The sequence below is a fragment of the Oryzias melastigma genome, linkage group LG12, assembly GCF_002922805.2.
Source record: "Oryzias melastigma strain HK-1 linkage group LG12, ASM292280v2, whole genome shotgun sequence".
Taxonomy (NCBI): domain Eukaryota; kingdom Metazoa; phylum Chordata; class Actinopteri; order Beloniformes; family Adrianichthyidae; genus Oryzias; species Oryzias melastigma.
Genome location: NC_050523.1, coordinates 22,085,140 through 22,110,362, shown reverse-complemented (window position 1 = coordinate 22,110,362; position 25,223 = coordinate 22,085,140). Strand labels below are relative to the sequence as shown.

The 25,223-nt window shown below is 38.2% G+C and overlaps 1 protein-coding gene across 2 annotated transcripts in view; it reads left to right on the top strand.

Annotated features, from left to right (window-relative positions):
* Positions 1-24,340, top strand: part of ajm1 (apical junction component 1 homolog) — a 30,839-nt gene extending 6,499 nt beyond the window's left edge. For both annotated transcript variants that reach the window (XM_024299654.2, XM_024299653.1), the window contains exon 2: positions 17,035-24,340. In XM_024299654.2, the coding sequence (XP_024155422.1) occupies positions 17,089-20,373 (3,285 nt within the window). In that variant the 5' untranslated portion in view covers positions 17,035-17,088 and the 3' untranslated portion in view covers positions 20,374-24,340. The remainder of the gene's footprint in view (positions 1-17,034) is intronic.
* The last annotated feature ends 883 nt before the right edge of the window (positions 24,341-25,223 follow it).

The following is a 25,223-nucleotide window of genomic DNA, read 5'->3' as shown; positions in this document are numbered from 1 at the left end:
CCTACATTGACTAGGGGTGTGCCAAATATCGATTTTGCAAAATATTGCGATATTTTGCTACATTTAGTCCTGCGATTGATTCTCGATGGGTTCTCACCAAGTATTGATCTTTTATTTTTGGTTGAAGATGCTAAATAACGTTATATTTGTCATCCTTTAGTGAAACATTTCTTTGGAGGTAGATGGATGTGTTCAAAACTGGATGTTGTGGGCACCAATGTGCCTGGCAGCTTCTTGAAATATTCAGTTATTTTCTGTTGTTTTTACAACAATTTTGCACCAAGTGATAGCACTGCTGTTCATGGTTATTATTGTTAACACTGACTTTCACAGATAATTCCAATGCCATTGGTGTCTTGTCAGAGACAGTATTACTGATTTCAGGAATGTTGCACAAAAGTGTCTATTATTTGTTGCACAAGTTGTTTATTAATAAATGAGGATATAATTTCCTAAAAAAATAATTGTTCTATATATTATGTTATTAGAGATGATTTTTACCAATTATCACAGTATTGTGATATAATCGATATCGTGACTAAGACATGTATCGCGTATCGTAAGTAATCCTATAATTCCCAGTCCTAACATTGACATCGACCTCTTTTTCAAAAATCACCCTGGAAATTGTGTTTCAGTTTTAGTATTTTTTTGGATTCTAGAAATGTCCTTCAGCTGCTTTCTCGTAAACCACATTTTTGTTATAGTTTCATCTGTGGACACCCTGTTCTGTTCCTCATGATGAATCCCACACCGGCTTTTGATACTGTGGAACATTCAGTTCTCATGTTTCAGTCGATTGGTCTCTGTGGGATTGTCCTCCAGTGGTTTAAGTCCAATATGGCTAACAGGACCTTTCCTGCTTTCATAGACAACTTTTCTTTTTCCACTGCTTCTCTGACCTCTGGTGTCCCTCAAAGCCCTCATCTTGGTCCAATGCAGTTTCCTCTATACTGTTTGCAATTTGGCTCAGATCTTTTTTAAACTGTTTCTCTTTCCATCTGTCGTTTTGTCCTTAACCTTATATTGCTGTAGCACATGAAGCAATGGCTTTCTCAGACTTTTTTACACCTACATAAAAGTGAAACAAAGTTCATCAGAAGCTCAGCTCCCTCACTGACACTGCACTTGGTCAGCTTCTTTAACACCACAAACCTGTGATTTCTAATTTAGGAGTGAGATTCAGTCACTGCATGAAGTCTGAAAAACGTATTCACTCCCTTGTTAAAATTGGATTTTCCAGCTCTGTCTTTTAGTCAAAGTGTGGCTATTCACAATCCAAACTGATTTATAAAAAGCTGTTACTACTTTTACACGTTTTAAGATTGATAATTGAAACTCTTTTAATGTTGGTGTGAACAGCCCTAATTGTGTAAAACTGCTGCAAAGACGTAAATAAATACTCGGAGACAGAGCAACATCACTCCAATTTTCCAGGGCTTTTTAGAGTTTGTTTTATTTATTTTTATCTATTTACTGCTCAGTGTATTTGATAGGGAAATTTTACATTAATGAACATCTATCCACACAGTGATAGATTAATATATGCTGGATTATTGCAATAATGCCAATTAACATTCATAGTCCATAGATAGGATAAAAGCAAAACCATAATGACGTAATGGATAAGACATTAGATCACACTGAAAGCACATCAACAAGACACCGAACGCGACCCATGCGTCAAGGGTGTCCAATGTAACGTTTAGTGAATGTAAGGCAGCAGTCTGGCAGCAAGGTGTTTCAGGCTTGAGCATTTGGCGCAAAGTGGTGTTTCCAGAGTTCTAATATCTGGAACTTTGGCAAAGAAGAGGAGTCACATCAACCAATCAGGAACTCGGCTTTCTCCTGTGACACGTTGACAACGTGGCCAGCATGAACTTAATTATATTTTTCTTAATTGCATTAAGACAGTAATAAAAAAATTGTCTAATTGTATTCTTATTTTAAATTTTTCCTTCCTTGGAATAATACAGGACAGGAAGTCTTTAAACCGGGTCGCAGAGAGATAGTAGTATCGCAGTTATTAATGTCCTCAATGCATTTACCAGAAACCTCGGTCTCCTGGTATCAATGTAATACATATCTGTGTGTCATCTGCATAGCTATGGTAACTAATGCTTTTCTTCTTTATAACCTGGGCCAGTGGGAGCATGTAGATGTTGAATAGAAGTGGCCCCAGAATGGAGCCTTGGGGAACTCCACATGTAATTTCCTCTTTTTATCTTTTTGAGCTTATTAAATTCTTGACTGATCAGCAGCGGCTGGAATAGATTTTGTGTGGCCATTTTAAAGCTCTCTGCCTCCCGTATTGCATTCCATCACAGGTTTGCCTGATTATAAACTCAGGAATCACATCATTAAATTACCTTTTAATATTTAACACCACTGCAGCATTTCTTGTTTTTTATGATTTATGTCTTTTGTATTTCAGTGCTACTAAGCACTGTTTTTATTGAAAACACTTTAGTTCAACAGTGGTCACTGTAAAGCTCTATTTAAGATAAATCTGCAACCATCATTAAATGCCCCCCCTCAATTTGCCTCCCTGCCCTCCTTTCCAGGCCTGTCCATCACCTCCTTAGCTTGTGCTTCTGCCTCCTGGGCCTGATCTGCACACACATGCCACAGGCTTTGGTCCTTTGTGCTCTGCATATCACTCCCCTGATCACTCTCCCTTTGTGGCCTTTCTCGCCGTGAACCAATCAGTGATCATCTCCATAGTAACCACATCCACTGTCCCGCCTATGGTTTTCACAAGCAGCCCTGGGAGCATGTTGCTCAACAATCGACATCAAGGCAGTGCTGGCGCTCGCTCTTGGACTGCTCCCACCGCCAACCAATCAGAGAGCAACCCCGCCCCCTTCTGAAAGCGATTGATCCACAAAATAGAAGAACTAGTAGCTGTGGGTGTAAAGCCCTGACAAGTTAGCCTAAACGGTTAAGCTACATGTGGTAGTCAGAAATGGTCAGCACCATGAACCAATCTACAGAGATTCCAACAATGAATCCTGTTTTAAAGGTATTTGGCCTGTCTCACCTACATATCAGAAACAAATCTGCTCTAAAAAGTATGAAGTCTTAAAGAATAATTTTAACAGTTCCACAAGTAATAAAAAAAGTGTAGCTTGCTATGCTGCATCTTGAGCAGTTATTGGTAGCTACATCCACAACTTCAACACCTCGACTTTTATCTCTAAGCTTTTATGAAAAAATGTGTTTTGACTTGATTTTAAGACTTGACTGAACCATTGACTCTAAAATACAGAAATTAAGAAAATAAAAAAAATATTTCTTATACAGTCAATGGACTGAACCAAGCTTAGAGACATGGGAACAGGGGCCCATAAATGGCATGTGTGAAGTTAGCCTCTGCTAACCTTTTCGTGTTCGTTGATGAGGAAGAAAGTGATCAAAAAATTCAATCGAAATTTAGTTAATTTAATGAGAATTGGATCAAACTTGCACAGAGATCTCTGGGTCTTGGGGCATACAAAGACAAAAGACTCATAAAATCAAGTTCACTTATATACCCTGCAGGCGGGCCTGCAGTCTTCTGATCAGAGGTTTACCACTCTACCAGTGCGTAACTATGAGGTTCCAGTTGTGCAAAAATATGTTTTTGGTTTGGTCCTTCATAGCAAGGCTTGAACATCCTCCACATGATCCGGAGAGAAGGAGAACTCAATGCTGACTAACAGAACACTGTTTGCTCTAACATCCAAACCTTAGTCACGACAGCCTCAGGAACAGAGCTGTGATTATGCTGGCCTTTGAGGACCAGGACATGGTCAAGGTTATTGACCGTTTTTTTCTGCTGCTTATTACCTTAGGGGGGTGTAATACACACAATGTTTTTAAAACTATGTTTTCTAAATGTGCACTTGCTGGCAGTTAGAGGGTTGAAAGGATTTTTGGTTTGATGGAGATAATATGGAAAAAGCCCCATTTTGAATGGGATTAAGCAGTGCTTACTCACATGATTGTTTTTCACACATTGTTGAGCAATATTTGGATGAAAACAGATCTGAAGAGGAACAGATGTACCAAACCCAGTGAGGTAAAAAAAAAATCTAAACCAAATTGAAATACGTTTTATCAAAATGAATGTAGAGGTTAGCACGCTTGTCTGTGTGGAGTTTACATGTTCTACCCGTGCATGGGCGAGTTTTCTCCCACAGTTTTAGGTCCATAAATGATTCTAAACTTCCCATATTTGAGAATGCATAACTGTGTAGCCCTTCAACAGACTGGTGAACCATCCAGGGTGTCCCCCGCCTTCACCCAACAGGAGCTGGGATAGGCTCTGGTGACCCCGTGACCCTGAAATGGATTAAAGTGGGTTTGGGAAATGGATGGATGAGTGGAGTCACGGGCGGCAAGCAATCAACCCCCTGTGGTGCTGCCGACATGGCATGCCCCAAATGCTTTGATACGAGTGGGCCCTCACTGGTTAGATGCTGGTGTGGACACAGCAGTGAACGGTTTGACCCATTTGTCCCTGGGAAGAATCAGCCTAACTGCATTCTCCAGGCACTGTCACTGTCATTCCTTGTGTTGTTATGATTTGTGGTGCTGACCCTCTGGCCAGTTCGACTCTGGATTAATTCTGGTGAACTCTGTTTCTTAGCTAGTATTAGTTTAAGCACAGAAAATCCTGCACAGCTGGAAACACTTGTGTTGTTTAAGTCCATGAGATTGTGATGAAAGGGATTCTTTAGATCCTGTTCACAAAGTCCAATTAGCCAGAAGGTTAACACCAGAAAATCATAACAACACAAGAAATGAAAGTAAAAAAACTCAACATTTATCCAGAAAATATTGACACGGCTCAAAGGAATGATTTTTGAGGAAAACTATGTTTTTCGGCTCAGAGAAACAAGTCAACACTTACCACTATGACAGTGTTGAACCTTTGTGTGGAGTAAGGAAGTCTAATGCTAACAATAGGCGCACTTAAAAGCTTTAATTTTGTTCATAAAAACGTATATTCTGAGAATCTTAAAGACCCACTCCAAAGAAAATAGTGTTTTATGTATTTTTTGTACGTTCTTGTAGCATTTTTCTCATTATAGAGGACATATATGAAATCATTTAAGATTAAATTGCATTTCTGAGTATTTCTTTATTTAAATCGTTTAGAATCAGGAGCAGATAAAAACCTGCAGTTTGAAAGAAATTCAAGCTTGTGGTGCAGCAACTGCAATGGGTGGTCCAAAGTCTCCCTGCTCTCCTACAATTCTGATGTATCCACTTGCAGACAGCTAGATCCATGTACGTCTTTGTTGTCCTTGTCTGAGCTAGAACCTGTTTCCGGCTGGATAGCTCCAATATTGCCCGCCATGTTTGTGCTAGGCTAATGTTAGCTTGGGACTTTTGAGGTGCTATAAGCTCGTGTCAAGAAAGGGTTGATAGAACTTAGCTGGGCTAACTTCCATACCGACAGTCCCACCGAACAATTTTACAATAGAAAAAATGTATATTAATAGTGAGACTTTGGTTAAGAATTGATTAATTCCGGTTGTGCTAATTGATGTTTGAGCTTTTGAGAGGTATTTGTCGAAATGACAACCTGTTTTTTATATATATATTTAGTTCCAAGCAGGATTGGATGTTATTATGAAAACACTAACGCAGCTAACATGTAGCAGTGTCGAACTGTTTTTATTTTTACGTGTTGCTTACAAGGTTAGGAGTTACTTTAGATAATACAAACATGGCTAGCATGTAGCGTGTTACAAACAAGTTCTAGAATTACTAGCTGCATTTCCATTGACTATAAAATAGCATAAATTGGATTTCAATGGTAAAATTGTCTAATGGGAAGACGACAATTAAAAAAAAAAGACTTGCATTCATCAACAAAAACGTTTTTGTCCTCGGAGAAGGTGGATTTTAAAGTGTATTGAAATTCACATGTTTTACAAAACTGCAATGGAAACACTTTTTTCTAATAAAATGAGTCACGTGACCAACAACCGCATCCCACGCTTAGCTGGTATCTAGTTAGGACTTCATCCAAACCTATATAGCTTCCATGACCTGAATAAGACGCCGACGTCTCCTTTGATGGATGATGATGACTGAAGTATTGTTCACACTCATCGCCATGTTTTTAATTAACATCGCATGAGTTGGTTTGTGTTTATTCGCATAATTATGATTGAATGGAAAATAGCAAATGATAGCAAAATTGTGTTGTTTTTAAATTTGATACAGGTTTTGTGCATATGTGTAATGAAAACACAGCTATAGTGTACACAGTTGTTAAAGTCTGACAGACTTATCTCTGACCTTTTCGTATATTTTCATTCCGCCTAATATATGACATAAGTTTAAAAATAGACATTTCATACAATAATTTTCATAATGGAGTCCAAAATATTCTTGGATGCTGTGAGGAGGCACCTCAGGCGCCTGCTTGCACAGGTGTAACCACATCTCAGTCCTGTTCTGTGTGCCATCTGTGCAGAAGCTAAAGCATCTGTCCTACACGGGCCGTGTGTGTTCATGAGTGTGTCCAGGGATACAAATAATGACCACAAAAGTTGTCCTCTCCTCCTGTGTTTTATAGAACAGCCTGCTTTTCTTAATAGTGCGTTCATTAATGAACACACTTATACAAAGAGATGCACCAAACCATCCACATCTGTGGTCTCATCTCGTATTGGGCAGAATTCACTGTGTTGTATGTGACAGGGATGTTTTATGGCCTAGGATGGTTCATTTTGTCCTTTTTCCCCAACATTGTCTTAATCAACTTTAAAAAATACCAGGAAGAAAAAAAGGACGTTATTTGTTTCTCCTATGTTTTCATCTAAACAAAGAGGAAATGACTATTAAGCCTTAAAAATAACTCTAAAAACAATGCATCATATGTAACCTTTGCTGTCTTTCTACTAGGGCTGTGAACATTAACGCACACGATTAATCAAAAAGAATTCATGCGTTAATGTTTTAACGCAAATTAATCGAAGAAACAGTCCTTCGCTTTACCTCGGAGGTTCAGATTTCCATGGCGTGCGTTAAAACATTTCTTCGAGTATTACCCGCTTATACCATAATCATGTACAAAAGAGATAAATATTCAATCAGTTTTTAGTGCTTTATTCTTCTATTTTTGATGTTTAGGTCACTTTTTCACAAAAAGTGGATTATTTGATCCATGTTCTGTGCCTTATTGTACAAATAGACTTTACCTGGTAAAACATTGTGATTAATCCCAACACAAGTGCGATTAATCAGATTTTTTTTTTTTTTATTGATAGACAGCAGTAATTAAAGTAAATGTTCTAAATGGAGAGTTTGGTGCAGGATTTATTTTTGTGATTATTTACTGATAATAAGTGGTTGGTAGTACTGAGACTTTAAAGAAAAAGTTATAGCGATTAATCGCAATTAATTTTTTCCAGGTTTGGGATTAATTAGTTTATTTATTTTATTGATTCCTGGCCCTACTTTCTACGCTTTCCTTTTCTCTCTAAGGGATTTTTTTTTAATAAAAATTCCCTTATATTCTTATCTGGAGATTTTTATTTCTTCCCATGGTTTGTAAATGTTCCTAAGTTTCTGATGCTGTTACTGCGCAGTCTCCTTGCAATCGTCTGCATCAAGTTTATTTCCTCACCGCCGCCTGCTTGTCTTCTGTATCCATGCTGCTCTCTAAGAAAACTTCCTGCTCTGTGCTGTTTGGAACTCCACAAGGAAAAATCTCCAAAAGACGAGCAGGCTCCCCACAAGTATCATGTGTGCACACTAAAAACACCGAGCACGTAGATGTGATTTGAGTAAAGAGAACTCCAACAGTGCGGACTCAACTGTTCCAGTTAATATTAGCTGATGATGTTTTTGCTTCAGACTGAAGGACTTTTGAATCTTTAGTGGTAGAGACTCTAACAAATGTCCTGCCAGGTTAACCAGAGCGCAGGCGGAATCCGCTTCACCTCCAGTTCACACCAGACGCGTATTTTTTCCCGATGGTCGACAGGCTCTTCTACTCAGCTGTGGTTATTTAGAGCTTCTACAATTAGTTTGACATCGTCCATCTCGCCTTGTCTCCAACTGCTCTCTGCCTCTCTCTCATTGGTTGTGTTTTTAGTGGGGCAGTGAATGTTGACGTGTTAACCTGCGCAATTAATAAAACATATTTAATTTGTTAATATTTATTAATCGCACTCAGGCGTCCTGCCGTGCAGCTGTGAAATCAGCATAATAAAACTCCGTCTAAAATAAACTTAAACCTTTTTACATTCTGTGCTGGAGATTTTTTTGAATTTCAGAAATTATTTGTATAAACTCTGACTCCAAATAATTTAAAGTAGACTAGTTTAATAGTTGATTAGTCGACTAATTGTGGCAGCCCTAATCGCAATACTGGTCACAAATATTGTAGATCGCGAGTTTTCCTCCTATAGTGCAGCACAACCACTGGTGGTGTCCGACACCAGGGCTCCATCTAGGGATGTCACAATCCTCAGCTTAAACTGAGCCATATCCAACAACATTGAACTGAATTGTGGGAAAAGTGTATCAAAGCATTCCTACTGCAAACGTTTATGTCTACGTTTAAGGGTCAAATGCATATTATGCTAAATTTGATTTATTATTTATTGTTTCATTACAGCACAACTGAAAGCTTTTAAGAATGTATGCTTTTTTGTTGTTGTTTTTGTAATACACACATTATGAATTAAGCCAAAACAAAACTGTGACCCAAGAATAAGGTTTGAATCGAATCCTGAAGAAGATTCCATCTTTAGTTCCATATGGAAGTATTCTATTAAACTCTGATGACCAATTCTTGTTGTGCTGCTGGATGAGGCTGGAGAATCATCAAAAGTATCAGACTATCTTTTAATGAATAGCTTCTTACAATCAGTGGATTGTAATAACCGACCACGGAGAATTCAGAGCTGCTCTGTGCTGTGCAGTGAACGCTTCGTCAGCGGTGAAGTGGGTCGGATCATCAGCTGATTTTGTTTACATGTAGGATGACCTTAATTTTCACAGTACACAGTGCAAGTTAGATGATCACAGATCTAGACGTTGTTGTGTATTGAGCCCTTAGCCTCTGGCATGATACATTGCCAGTGAGGGAGAATGTTCATTTTATGTCAAGCTTTTTGACAACGTGAGTTTATACTTGACATAATTTCTTTCTGGTAGAACACAATAGTTTTCTCTGACTCTCCTTCCACGATAGCATGAGAACACTATCTGCAGCACATGAAAGGCAAAAGAAAACAAACTACCATTAAAATATTGGGATGCAGCCGAGGACCTGTTTCTTCCAAACTTTTATATTAAGTCATCCCTAAATGTTTGCAAAAAGGGTTAAAGCCCCACATTGGTCTAGGTCAGGGGTCGGCAACCTTTAACACTCAAAGAGCCATTTGGGTTGATTTCTTGCTGATCACAACCTATTAGGAGCCACAGAGTCGTAGCTCACCCTTATAGAAATGAGACACTGATTTGTATTTATTTTAATATTTCCTATCATAATACATATAAATGAATTATTGTTTTTAGCATTAAAATAAATCTATAAAAAATAGCCCTTTTTCAAAATATAACCTTTTGACAAAGGTTATGACTTCCTTTCAAAATAAGACTTTCTGCGTTCCATAAGGTCATCTCAATGAAGCAAATATAGGAAACCAAGTAAAAAAAAATTATATTTTAGTTTGTGGTTAATCTCTGCCAGAAATGCATAACTTAAAATTTAATGAGCTAATTTAGTGACCCTTACTGTTTTTTTAACCTTTAGGGGGCACATCAATTTGCTCAAAAATAGAAAATCTGCCTAATAGCTGTTGATATGAATTTTGGTTGTGTCTACTGACCTCAAATTGATTTTCTGTTGTAAATCATGATCACAAATCTGTCAAAATATTGAAACTTGACTTTGTTAAACGACAAACTACTCGATGGATTGTTGGAATATCGTGGATGTTCTTAAACAGTTTGTGAATGGATAGAACAAAGTTTGAGTTTACTTTTTCAATTTACTACTTATTTTTTTAACTTAAGTTACTATTTAAAATTAAAGACAATTTTTTTTTTTTTTTTTAAATCAGAGAGCCACAATGGAGGGGTAAAGGAGCCACTTGTGGCTCCGGAGTCTCAGGTTGCAGACCCCTGGTTAGGTCCAGTCTTTAAGAGCCTGCTAGACATTTCCTTACCATTATCTTTAACCGTAAATTATAAATGTTTTCAGTGAATTAATATATTACAATTTGTTTACATCGATGCTAAATCAGCGATACTTTCCAACAGTAGGTAAAATTCCTCTCCCTCTCTTATTTTGAATTGTAAATGGCGTCTTAAAGCTCCATACTCCCATTTACCCATTCATACACTAATGACAGCTCCACTGACACCAACCTTTAACCATCAGGAGCAATGAGGGCTTCAGTGTCTTACCCAAAGACACGTGGACACATGGGTGGGCTAGGTGGGAACCAAACCCTCAATCTTCCAATCAGAGGTTCATCACTCTACTTCTGCACCACCAAATGAAAGGGAAATACATTTTAAATTACTAAAAAGCACAAAACTGATGTGTATTTTGATTTATTGAAACATTTATAATTGAAGAATCTGAAAAAAATCAGAATCAAATCGATTCAGGTTCTTGTGAATCGAATCGTTTCTGGAAATTATAACCGATACCAGCCCTAGAAATGGTACTAGTCAGTCCTGCCTAATGGGTCAATTTTGTAATTAAAACGCTCAAAAGTTCAGTCTGGCCCGGTCCAGTCCGGTCTGGACCACTCAGTGGAAACGAGGTTTAATAGTTAGTGTTCAGACCCAAGTGGTTTCTTTATGCCCCTGGTGCTAAAGGGTCTCCAAGGGCTTCATAATTAGTCAGACGAGGTCACAATTTATAAAAATAAAACAGCAGTGCTAGCTTTAATTATAAAAGCCAGGGTGTCATAAAACAGTGTAGACTTTACCATAGTACACGACCCAAATCCAAAGAGATGCTAATGCTAGTCATTTTCTGATTTCCTAAAAGCATGTGGTGCATGCTTCACACAGGCATCTCTTCACAAATAACATGTGTTGTTTGGTACTCATCGTTCACTCAGATGTAGTGTTCATGAAATAATATCAGTAAATTAATGACTAAACTTAATCTTTTAAATGGAAAGATTGTAGTAAAGTATTGATTAGAAGATAGTCTGAGAATGCTTTTAGTCAAGGAAGTAAAAGTAGTAAATTCTGCACATGAGAAGTATCAAATTAGCTCAAGAGCCCCACTGGCTCCAGTATTCAAGGAACCCGAACGACAGCGTTTTTTTGTTCTCTCAGGCAGGAAAGACCCAGTTATTTGACCCCTGACTAACGGCTCCTTTGTTTGCATTATCCTGGGTCAATAAACACCAAGAAAGCTCTGCATGCTGCTTGAATTCACATGCAGGTCATAGGAAGCAAAACGTTTCCTCTGTGGTCTTTGCTGTTATTCATATACTAATAAATATCAAACAAATCAGCATAGATAATTATGTTTACAAGAAGCAGTTTGGGGTACGTTAAACAGTATATTTAAACAAAAAAAAGATTCATATCTCAGTTGAGGCCTCTTAGTTCACAATATAACCCTGTGCGTGTTAGTTTCAGAAGGATGAAGATGTCGGACTATGTTTATAATGATGAGAGGAATAAAGGCCCTCAAGTTTACAGAAAAATTCCAAAAAACGATTTATTTAGAGATTGGAGGGTTTTTACAACTTTCTGATTTGCGTTAATAATTGATCTTTAAATTTTTTTTTGTGACAATCTGCTTAGTACAACCCCATCTTCTTTTAGAGATTGTTTTTAATTATGCTGCAAATTGCTCCAAAATAAACATGGAACTGTACAAAAAGCTAAATTCCTAGTAGTACATTTTATCCTTTTTTGTTAAAAAAAAGAGAGATTAAATTGTTTGTATGTATAATAACAAAAGGTGAAAGATTTAATTACATAAAATGTCCAAAGAGTGTGAAAAATGGCCTTAAAACAGGCGAAACTCACTAAAACAATCTAAAACTTTGAAGGATTTATTGCAAGTTATGTCACAATTATGTGTCGTAATTATTATGTTTGTTTTACACCAAAAATGGCAAAACTAAAAACATGTTTTAATTGCTCCTGTTAAATTTTGAACAAAAGCAATACTAATGGCAGGTCTGAATCATTTCTACATCACTGATGTGACTTGAAAAATTCACATGTGAGTTCAGATACTAAAAAAAAATCCATTCTTGTGAGCACTACTGTTAAAAAAAACTGAGCTTATTTTACTAAGGGTGTTAAATAAGAATATTGTGTGTGCAAGCAGATATTTTATGTACAATTTAATTAGGAATTGTGGCTAATTTACTGATTCCATTCGTGCAATTGATAACAGATACAAACGGCAGTACTTAAATGAGGATTTACACACTATTTTCTGTGATACTCGGGCCATTGCTCCACATATTCTGTAGCTGCTCAGCCTGTATCTGTTGATAATAGACAATAATGCCCTCCCAAGAGGGATTAAAGATGAGCACTGGCAGGAGGGAGAGATCGTATAATCAGCCGCCCCAGAGCACAAAAGCCAGGGCTTGGAGAGGAAGAGGAGCGCAGGAGGAGAAGAGTGTGTGACATTGGCAAAAAGGGGGAGATATACTTGATGTCGGCTTCATTTACCACGGCTGGTTTTGTAGTAGCTCCTGAGGGCCGTGTTACAAAGACACTATGTACATGTTGGGCATAATGTCCAAATTAAAATTGTTCATATGTGAATATATGTGGAAAAAGTGTTTTTTTAACCTTTATTTTACCAGAAAATCCCATTGATTTTTAAGGGAGACCTGGGCCGAAAGGCATCAATGCAAGAAAATAAAATATAGTTAAAACAAAAAATAGTAGAAATAAAATACAATTAAAATGAACAGTATCAGAATAATTAAAAGATTGTGGTCTTGTATGTTATGTTTTCACAGATATATTATGAATGAACAACGTTAAAGCTACGAAAAAAGTATGAATAAACCACGCAGAGAACACGTAAACCTGCACGTCATTGAATTTCTTCACTCTGACATTCAGAGCCCTGAGCAAAAGTCGCGCAGCACCAGAGATCCCCACTCGGTTTAGACTGCTAGAATGGTGAAAGATTGTCCAATTTATAGGCCCTCACACAAAATAACAAATAATCCATGAACCATATCTTATTATTGAGTAGTTTATATGCAATTCAATAGTGATTTATGCATCAATTATGTAATGTTAAAATATGTGCACCGTATACGCGATATAAAAGTTATACATCTGTGGTAAATTAGTTACAAGGTCGTTAGACCCGTTACAAGTTTTTACCGTTCTTTTACTGTACTTTTATTACATTTTGTTTCTAACTTTGTTTTTATAGGAAGACCATTTTACCATCAGTCCAGGGACAGCAGATGAAGAATAGCTTTCAAGCGAACTCTGGTGCATTGGCAGGAATGCTTTTTAATGTGCAACGTCCCTGTCAAATAAATGAATAAAGAAAAAGAAAGACATACAAAGAACGGTTATGGAAAGCCACAAATTTGGGTATTCATCTTGCAGAAAGATTATAATTGTGCATAAACTACGTAAAACACACAAACTATTATTCTCAACTGACCAAAACTTTTGAACAGCTCAGAAGTGAATAAAGTAAAACCTGAAACCCTCGGCGGATATCGATGATGGACGAACGCAAGAACCAATTCTGTATTACTTATACCACAAAGGACTGAAATTTCATACAATAATGGTGTCATATTTTCATTTGTTGCCTCTCTGATGTGGATAAAGCTGGTAATAACATCACTGATGTGTCAAAAGATCCAAGATGTGGTACAGATGTTGCCCTGTAGCCTTTCTTTACGCTGGAATAGACCTTGTCCAGTTCCTTCAACCCCCTGGAGCTACATGCAGCATGTGCTGTTGAAACTGGGGGAAAGCTGTTTTTAACTCAGTGTCCTTAAAGTCACTTTCTATCACGTGAGGAGCTTCAAGATACGACTTCCATCAAGTGATATGACAGCTCAGTGGGCGAAAGCATTGGGTAGGATAGCACAGCAGTAAATTTGAATGGGAGGTATTTGAACTCCCTGTTATTTTGCAAGTTCGTCCCCAAAGAAATGGTAGAGGGCTCTGACATTTTCATCTTAGGTTCATTTCCACTGTGAGAAACATAATCTAAAAAAAGATCTGGGTATCACATATGTGATATTTCAAATAGTTTATCTTTATGCTATTATATAAGTATTTGAACATCTGGTGATCATGTGGAGAACTGTGCTGCCCTCCAAAGAAATCCCAAACCATTCCTGACCCACTGCCAAACTGGTCATATTGGAAGATGTTGCAGTTGTATTTGACCCACAGCATCTCCAGAATCATAATGCATAATAGACTCTAACAACTTTATAAACTGCATCCGTCATCAGCTTCATTTTGTTTTGCAGAAACTGGATCATTATTTTTTTGTATGCCATTGCATTTTTCTGCTCATCCTCCTGGTGTTCTTCCAAAAGAAATCCTTCAGTCCTTGTAACAAAAGATGGCCTAGAAACTTTGTCCCCCACAGTTCATATGTCTTACAGCCGGAACTAATTGCTCCTTAACTCAACTATTGTGGCCATGGCGTTGATCTAATATGACAACTTTCAGTGTCACGCTGAAGCTCATTTGTCCCAACAATCAGTTTGTTCATCTTGGCCCATAACCAGTTGACAAAGTTTTTCTGCTCAGCAAAATTCTTCTAATGTCTAGGATTGTCGTGGAAAGTAGTGGATGAGAGATAAGCATTGGCACGTCTCCGTCTTTGGATTTCTGTGTGTTTCATTTATTTGACCATCATTTATATTCAGAACACCTGTGTAATCAAACAATTACCATCAAAATAAAAGTAGGACATATCCACAGTTTGAGAGCATACTTAGAAATCCCAATAGTCAACAACTGGAAACAAATTTATGAGCACACACATTAAAAACAAATTAAGTTCTCTGTTATGCAGCTATGCTTTACAGCAGGGGTATGCAAACGTCTCTGCTTTAAGGTCCAAAATCTGAATAGGGTCTCAGTCTGCGGGCCAGATACAGTATTTTTTTGCATGGCTTGTCTTTGAAACCTTTAACAGCAAGGCCTCACTGGCCATTTGTAATTGAAAAACAAGAGCACGCTAAAACAAGCTTTCTTCCAATGAAAACAGCAAACTGGGATTCTAATGAGAGACGTGGAGCTGGTCTTTTAACTTTATCTGTTTCCTGTTGTCGCTCCGTCTTGGCTATAGCTGAAAAAGGCCACTAAAAGCATCAGAAGTGACCATGAAGACTCATGGGAATTTCTAAAACAAACAAACAAAAAGCCCAGGACTGACTTACTTGGGGGTCGTTTCACCCATACCGACTGACAAAGAAAGTGCTAACAGCGCCACCAGGAGGCCGAAAGTATATTACAGCCTCAGAGTTTTGGAACACCATAGAGCAGGGGTGTCATATTCAATCGCACAGGGGCCAAAATCCAAAAGACACCTTAGGTCGCGGGCCGAACGGGATAAACATTTACTGAACACTGTAAAACTAAATTTGTATACTTTAAAAACATAACTTTTTAAACATAATTATCAGTTAGATAGATAGCATTACCTGTAATAATGCTAATGTGAATGCTGTAAGCTGAAATTGGCCGCTGAAGATGCTAGTGCTGATAGCTGAAGATGCTAAAATAAATATCTAAAGACACTGAATCTAATAGCTACAAAAATATTAGCTTAGTCCAAAAAACAAAAACAAAAAAAAACTTAGGTTAGCCAAAACAGCTAGCATGTAGCTGAAAAATAGCTAAACTTCAAGTTAGCCTAAAAAACTAAGAAAAAGCCTAAATTAGCCAAGACAGCTAGCATGTATCTTAAATATAAGATGAACTCCAAAATAGCCTAAAAAGTCTTAGTAAATGCCAAAATTGTCCAAAAAAGTTAGCAGATTGCCAATTTTTAAACTTTAAAACCATAACTTTTTAACATTATTATGAATAATAAAAAGGCAGGAATTTTATTCCAAAATAAATCAACTTAAACCTTCAAAAACTTTCAATATTTTACTCTCTTTTAAAATGTATTTTGTCACATTTCTACAAGTTAGAAATGAGCGCAAAACAACATTGAGTCATCAATAATAAAATAAAATGATCAGGAGGGCCGGATATAATTACCCGGAGGGCCGGCCCCCTGGTGTTGACTTTGACACGTGTGCCATAGAGAATCAATGGGAAATGGGTAACACTCCGCAGCTTCCCCGGCCACAACTTGGTGGGCCAAAAGTTAACCATTGGCAAGCCAAAAGATAACCTTTGGTGGGCAAAATTTGGCCCACAGGCCCCACTTTGGGCATCCATGCTTTACAGTTTTCTTCTAAGCAAACTTTAGCAATCTTTTAAGCCTCGTGCTATCTTTTGGGGTCCCTTACATTGTTGTATGATCCCTCTCATGACAAAGATGGACAGGCATTCATGTCTGCCACAGACACCAGTGAAGATAAAAAATCCTTGAAAAAAAAAAGTTCGGCGCTCTGTCTTGTGGGGTCCAGATGACCCCACTTTAACTTAAACCTGCCTAGGATAGCACAAGGGTTAATGTCACATGTTTCTACATCAAACAAGCAAAAGCCATCAAAAATCAGGTATCAAGTACCAGAGGGTTGGGGTTCTTTAGTATTTTGATCTAAAAGATGGAGGCATCCAGCAGAAATTTTGCCTCCCAAACCCACAGTTTTAGAACTACTCACCTAATGACTGTCATCTTTGTAGCTTATGACTAAATAAATCATCTCAGGGAAGAAAAACTCTTGAAATATGTTTCAAATCTGAAGCATTTCCTAATCTGTCTGTTTCTGATCAATTTATTATGTTTTGTTTTTGTTGTATTGGAAGGTTGAAAACATATTTCTGAACACTTGTGGTCTGTGTGTGTATATCTATATATATGCTGTTCCTTTCACTAACTGAAATTCTCTGTTTTCCTCTTAGGTAAGATCAACATAAAAGCAATTTAATGGAGAAGTATAAAAGAATCACTCTAAGATGACACGTACAGACCCGCCTGACATACTAGTATCAACTGTGCATCAGGATATAAAGGTGATTCCAATTTTTCCACTCCGCAAGTCATTGCAAGCCTCCAAACAATGTGATTCCACAAATTGTAGCACCCTGGAAGATAGTAATCTCAAAGTTATCAAGAGGCACTGCCAAACCTTTGACTTTAAGTTGTTGAAAGATCTTAAATCACACAGGAGTCTAATGGAGTCTCCAAGTAAAAAGACTGATAGGAAGGGGGTCAACCCAGAGGTTGCATGGACTTCCTCGGGGAGTCAGCAGAGATACCGCTTTTCTTCTCCGGACATTTTCTCTCACAGAATGACACCTCAGTCAATGGCTGCAGAAATGACCAGTGAGGTAATGGTCCCTGATCATAAAAGAAGGACAAGGTCTAAAAGTGCCTCCCGAGTCCAAACCAACTTCACTCCAGTATCGTTTGAGGGGTCTTCATCTTCAAGAAGGAAAGGGAGAGAGTCTCAAAGGACCATGAAAGACTCTCGCTGGAGACCTGAAGTATCACCACGTAGGGAGGCGTCTTTTTCAGGAGCAAGGGCTCACATGCCTGAAGTTCACCCAATTAAGCTGCAACCTCAAATTGCTGATAGCAGCAGAAATTCACCTCACTGTGTTATAGACAAATGTTCATATGGTGAACTGAATAAACCAGCAACTAGTCCTCATGTTAGATGTCGAGTGGACATTATGCCTGATGACATGGCATTACATCAGTCAAGACGAAAAAAGACTACCAAGTCAATAGACATACCCTGTCAGAGACAGCAAAATATAGGGAGCAGGAGTCTGACTGTGCCACGGCATTTCTCCTATTCTAGAACTCAACCTGCTTCTGACTCTTTGGAAAGAGAGAGTAGGCAAGCTTATCAGTATTCCCGCAGCATGCCAAACAGTTACTTGCAGCAGATGGAGCTTCCGTTACAAAGAATGCCTTCTACAGGTGACTATTATGGTAGAGAACGAAGAGCTCACTCCAGTCCCAATGTGCCAACAAAATTTTTTTATGCAGATGACCCAGGAAGGTATGTTCCTTCTGTTCCTCATGTTCCTCCACAATGTGATTCCTATTTTTATGATGACAGTTACACACCAGGGCAAGCATACTCTCCAAAAGTGCACTACGTACAAGATCCAAGGACTCGCATGGTGCATGCTGTAGCTACAAGGTCATATTATCCTGAAACGGAACCATATCCGTACTCTGTGCAACCAGGGTACCTCAAACCCTATGCAGCAAATGAACCAGGACCATACATCATAAGAACACCTCCAACGAGAATAGTTTATCCAGATGACCCAAGGTCTTATCAAATTCATACTGCACCGCCAAGGTTTACTTATTCCAGTAACATGTATGCAATGCTTCCAGAACACCATGTACCAGCAGGAGCGTACTACACTGAGGGCCGCAGACATGCTAGAGTCATTCAACCGCAGGCAGATGACTGGTATGGCTCAGATGCATCTGGTTATTCCACCAATCCTGCCTCTTATGTATCTCAAGCAACTCCAACCCCAATCCAGCAGGATCCGACATCCATGCCATGGTATGCCAATCCATGTTTAGAACCTCAAAAAATAGCAACAGACTCTAAATCTTACTCCAGGTCTTGGGACAACATTCTCAACTCTCGTGTTGAAAGGGAACAACCCATCCCTGTTCAGAGAGGGCAGAGCTATGATGATCTTCTTGACTCAAGGAAGCCTTCTACAACCCTAGATGACAAACCACAACCAGTGGTAGTGAATCTTTCCAGTTCACCAAGACGCTATGCAGCTTTATCAATGTCTGATAACTCACTAATTGACAAAAGCCCAACCGAGACATCAAAAGTCGCTTCTAGTAAACTTTGGTTTGTCACACCTGAGATAACGATCACTGACAATGATATTAAAAATGGAAATCTCAATAAGGTTGAAGGCCGGTCTGCTAGTTGGGACGCTATTGACTCCAGAAGTACTGAAGGTCCAGAAATGTCTCGGCGGGATTTTGAAAGAACATCTAAAGAGAACACACATGACAATGGCTCACTTCAGCAAAGTCTTGAGCAGCTTGATGAGCTTCTGGCAGATCTTGTGACTGACTACAAGCCACCAAGTAGACGGACAAGTGAGGACATTCTGGACCAATTGAAGAAGTTAATTGATGAGGAAGAAGCTGTATCGTTGTCTAGAAGTTCAAAAGCAGCAAAGGATGACCCACCTCCACTAGACAAACAGCCAACTTCAATTCGAATGAATGCAGATGCTTTTTGCGATATGGATAATTCAAGTGATGCGATGAAAAGTGCAGAGGAATGTTCTCCAGATCAGAGCCCTGATGAGGATGATACAATGATGTGCTCCAACAACAAATGCCGGAGAACAGAGACCCTGTTCAATGCTTGTTTGTATTTTAAATCCTGTCACAGTTGCTACACCTACTACTGCTCCCGTAACTGTCGCAGAGAGGACTGGGACATTCACAAAGAAAGCTGCTTGTATGGAAGAATTGGAAGCACATGCCGTCACATCATTAAGCATTGCAGAGAGACTGTTGAAGTGCATAAAGCCTTCTCTCGTATTGCCAAAGTTGGCTACCTTTCTCGAGGTAGGGGAGTTTTATTTCTTGGTTTCCCAAACCCTGCAGCCTCTAGCAAATTCATGAAATGTGGCCTGGATAGTTTACTCATGTCTCCTACGTACCTTTCCCTCCGTGAACTTGAAAGCTTTAGGGAAAATCTGGGAGAGTACTGTAAAGAGCTGCAAGAGGCAGGTAAAGAATATGACCCTAACGAATGTTTTATCTTGAATGTATCCATTGCTGTTGGTGAGCAGTTGCCTGATGGGCCATCACCAAGAAACCAAGCACCAACAGTTAGAAAATATGCAAAAGTTGCATTGGCCTCCTTTAGCCCTGAGAGAAAGGTTCATAAAAAAGAGAGTGACATGGAAACATTGATCCTAACTCCACCTCCTGGAACAGCAGATATTGACAAAGAGGGAGAAGAAGGCCATAAGGCTCGAGAAATCTGTTTCATCAACATTCAGCGTGAGTTGAGGATTCGAGGAGTTTTCCTACGCCATGAATACCCACTGGTTTATCAGCAGCTCTGTGAGTTTGTGGAAAACAATAGAAGGTTTACACCCACAACTATTTATCCAATTGATAAGAGAACTGGCAAACAGTTCATGTGCATGATCATGGCTGCTTCAGAGCCCAGGACACTGGACTGGGTTGGCACTCCACATCTCCTTGATGACATCATTTAAGAATTTATTTAGCATCTTTTGTTACAGAGGCATATTTATTTAAATATATTAATACCCTTCATACATGAACAATTCCTTTTGTGATGTTAAAATTTGATCTAAATTAGTGATTTAAGTTTCCTTAAATCTTTGATCTTGTTTTGGGCAGGGGTTAGCGATAATGTGGGAGAGGTATGTGTTTCAAATCCTTACATCGAGTCTTTTTTTTTTCTTTAAAATGAACATTGTGGAAAATATGACTTTTTATTTTCAACACAAGTATATTCTATGCAAAATTAATTCATCACTTAGGTCTAACATTCCTGTGGAAAGACTAGCTTATGTTGTAAGATGTGCTATATCTATCCTAAAATATTATACAAATGTAAAGAAATATTTCAAATTAAGATAGCATGTTGGTGGTAGTTCATATCGTCATGAGACGTACTGATGCTAAAAAAAAAAATGAAGGTAAAGCATTAAGCTATTTTGACCTGCGTTAAATAGACTCACATTTAGCATTGTTTACAAACAATGCATTAAAAATTGTCAATTTCTTGTGCCTGATATGTTTTGGGAAATTACTGGGCTGCCAAAATTAAAGTGAAAGTAGTGCCAGTGTCACTAGCTGCGTTTCCATTACAACTTTTTACAAACATGTATCAAAATTCTAAAAACGTTGGAAATATACGATTTTGCAGTTGCACTGTTTCCATTCAATGATAACTCTGCGAATATACACAAACCAACTCATGCAATTAGTCATTAGTCATTCTGATTTACAGCAGAAAGATTCAAATATCTGTCACAGCACTAGCAATCATCATCATCCATCAAAGGAGAAGTCGGCGTCTGATTCAGGTCATGGAGCGGCAAGCTATGTGGGAGCGGCTATGGATGAAGCGATTTTGGCAAATGGTGGCTGGTGATTTTACAGAGGAGCTGTGGATCAAACAATTCCACATGACATGATCAACTTTTAATTAGGATGTGTGATGCTGTGGAACCCTAACAGTCAGTTCCTACCAAGAAGCGAATTTAATTCGAATAAAGTGTTCCCATTGCAGTCTTGCGAAAAATGTATATTTCAATTCGCTCCAAAATCCACCTCCTCCAAGGGCATAAACTTTTTTTTTCAGATAAACTTAGTTTTTTCTAAAAAAATTTGTTTCCGTTTGGCAAATTTATGATCGCAAATCCAATTTGTGCAATTTCATAGTCAATGGAAATGCAGCTAACTCGGTAGGGACCGGTGTGTACTCAGTTTTAAACACTGTGAATAGTAAAAGTTATTTTGTGCAAAAAAAAAGAAAGGTTTGGTATAATACCAACAAATAGCACAATTTATTTGAAAATGAATGGATTCCTTTTTTTAAAAGATATATTTAAAGATAGAACTAAGAGTTATTTTCCTTAGAACAGAGCGTGAAAGGCTTGGAACTGTAGCTGGATGGTAGTCTTCACAACTGTGTAAAGAAATTAGTTGTGTATTTGTACGGGATTAGATTCATTTCATGTATTTTGTCTTTTTCGGTTTTAGCTAGATCATCTACTTCCCTATGAAACACTTATATTATTATCATGTAGGCATGTTCCCCAATTGTTTTTGGGGGTATAGAATTTCTTTTATCTAACTTTGTGTGTGTGGCATCCCCAAAGTTCAACTCTCAGCAAATTGGTTTTCAGAGCAAACATGCTAATTTAAAGTAATAGCTCTTCTACTGGGAACCATTGTAATCAGTCAGAGCAGTCCCACTGGATTCAGCTTGGTCTAAAAGGGGGACTGCCCAGAAACACACAGTCCACACTGGAAAACAGGCAGAAGGACTTAGACGAACTGCATCGTAAAAGTATATAAAAAAGGAAAGTTTTTAATTTTCTTAGCGACCACTGCAACAAGGATGACAGCTTTGATAATAAGTCATTAAATAATGTGGCTCCAAAAATTCAGGAGCGTAAATAAACCGACCAGTGCAAATTACTGTATTTTCTGCACTATAAGGCGCAACAGATTATGAGGCAATAAATTGGTCTATTTTTGAAATTATATCAAAATTTAGGCGCTTGTAACTATTAGGCTATGAGATATAAGTCCATCAGTCAGTCAGACTATTAACTGTGTTCACTGTAACTCTAGAATTTGTTTGTGACACGCTACACGTAGCCATGTTAGAAGTATTAAGGTGCATTCACACCGAACGTGATTCGCGCGACAAATTCGCGTGTCCCACTCCTCTTTTGTCATGTGACGAATTCACTGCTCTCGCCTGTCAAAAAATGTGTTTCTGGGCTTGACGCCTTGAGATTTTCCCAGCACAGGGGGCTGTGTCTGTATGACAGCCGCTTCTGCTGTGTTTCTGTGGCTGAGCTTGAAGGCTCTCTGTCTTGTATTAACCCGAGGGGGAAAAAATAAAATTAGGAGACCTTTTTTTTTAAGTCTCAAGGAGGCTCAAACCGCATACCACAACAGTTCTTTGTCTGCCAGTGTGGTGCCAAGATGCACATTCTGGCAGTGGGAACGTACCTTGGCACCACACCTACCCACTGATTGAGTCACTGAAAACGTCACATGCTCAAATCTGAGTTCCTGATTGGCAGATGCGACGCATCGACCTGTTAAACTTAGGATTTTTATTTTTTCTGCCCGATTCACGCCGCGTCACTCATATTGAGCTGCTGGCAGACCTTCGCCCCATGCTCACCGCTCTTATCACGCCGTGGGACTTCAGATAACCTCATGTTGTATCTGTTTTATTGACTTAACATTGGAACTGACCGCTACCGCGGTGCGAATCGCGTCTGGTGTGAATGCACCTTTAGCTGCATTAGCATATTTATAATATCTGTTACCTTGTACGTAACACCTAAAAAAACAGACTGATACGGCTATTATTAACATTACTGTGACTACACTAACTCCCACCTTTGTTTGTGACTCACAAAAAAAAACACATAGACATTGCTACACGCTAGGTCTGCTAGCGTATTCACAATAATACCAAACCAAACATTTTGACTTCTCAGAATTTCTTCACCATCAGTAAACAGAATCAGAATTATTGCACATGTAAGGGGCTCTAGCTTTTTAAAGTGTTTTTTTTTTTTATTAAAGGCTTTTAAGTTTTCCTTATAGTGCGGAAAATATGGTATTCTATCATAATTATTTATTCATGCTCATCAAAAGTTAGCAGGTTGAGTCACATGATGTGGGCTGCACAGGTTCTCCTGGACTCATACAGCAGTACACTTCCATTTCTTTTAGGATGCAGTTCATCTCACAAAAGCTCCAAAGGAATTCAAGCAAACCGCACTGCTAACAGCCTCTTTCAGTGAGACTTTCTCAAGCCATGCTCAAACGCCAACATTCATGCACAGAACACATTTTGTGGGGTTGGAGCTTTTGTATGAATTTTCAGTTACAAACCAATAAGATAGAGAGAGAATACAAAATAAAAGTCTGTTTTAGCCAGATTCTATTGTTGCTTTAAGATGTTAGCCTCTGATTTCATAATAGTCTGACTGAGCCTGTCTAACACTTAACATATCAGAAAAGAATCCATATGGATCCACTTTAGTGACATTATCAATATCTTATAATTACCTCGTGATATTGGAATTTTTGATATAAAATACTCCCGAAGTTTGAGGTGTATGTGTTTGAAAAAACTGTTTGACCAAGTTCCATTTTACCAGCGGAGAGGACGTGCTGTACATAGACTGAGAAGTTGGATGATTGCATGTGATTCCATTTTCGCTAACCTCATTTTAACACTAAATATTATGCTGTGCTTGAATTATGGGCTTGTGAAAGTGACAATTATGTTGTGTGAGAAAAAAAAACAAACAGTTATTAGTTTCAACAACATGTAAAATGGAACAAGTAAGAGACCTCACAAAAATGTTAAGAAGATTCTGTAACCCATATTTTTTATACTTCCTCTGTCTGTCTCTTTATGAATCATGTCTAATAAATGGATTATGAACTCGAGTCTGTCTCCTTTTTAAACTCTGGCTGACTTATTTGTGTTTCTAAGACTTGGAGTAATAAAAGTGGGACAAAAATGAGGGGTATTGTTCAGGGGTCCATCCAAGTGAACTTTAATGAAGGAATGTTATTAACTTTACAGCCAGGATGTCAGTCTTTCTTTAAGCAGTTTACTTTAGTGGCCACAACAAATCATCTGATTTATTTTAATCTTATCCTCTGTATATCCATCTCAACATCTAAAAGTTTTTTTAAGGTTTTCATAGCAATAGAAGTTTAAAAGTTTATCTAAACGTTGTTTTGCAGATCATTCACGTGGGTTCTTCTTCAGAGTTTTAATTTCTGGTGAAGAAGAAAACATTTGTGGTCCTTTGCAGGATTGATGTAGTTGTGATATTTTTTTTCTTTCATTTTTTTATATTAAAATAATCTTTTTCATTATTATAACATTTTTTGAGAGGTTATTATTGTGCTGTTCATGCGAAATGCCACATTCAATACCTAGTAATAAATATCACCGTCAAATGATTGAAGCTTGAGGTGACCTTTTCATATTGTTTATTTTTAATTACTTGTAAAGGGTGAAAATGTCTCCATCGTGGTCAGGTAGTAATTATCCAAGTTTCCACTGTCAGTGAATGCACCGAGTCTGTAGCTGCCACTCTCAGCATTCTGACGGGTCCTCCATCTAGGCCCCGCCCCCATACGCCAGAAAGAGGACCAAAAGTTGAAACTGAAGATTTCTGATTTGAAACTGACAAAAAAAAAATGGAAAGTTAAAAAAAAGATTTGAAAATGAAAATTTGATTTTTGGAGCTGAAGGAAATACATTTTGAAAAAAAAAAACAAGGTTATATTCAACTTGCTGAAGTCATCGCTCATTTTA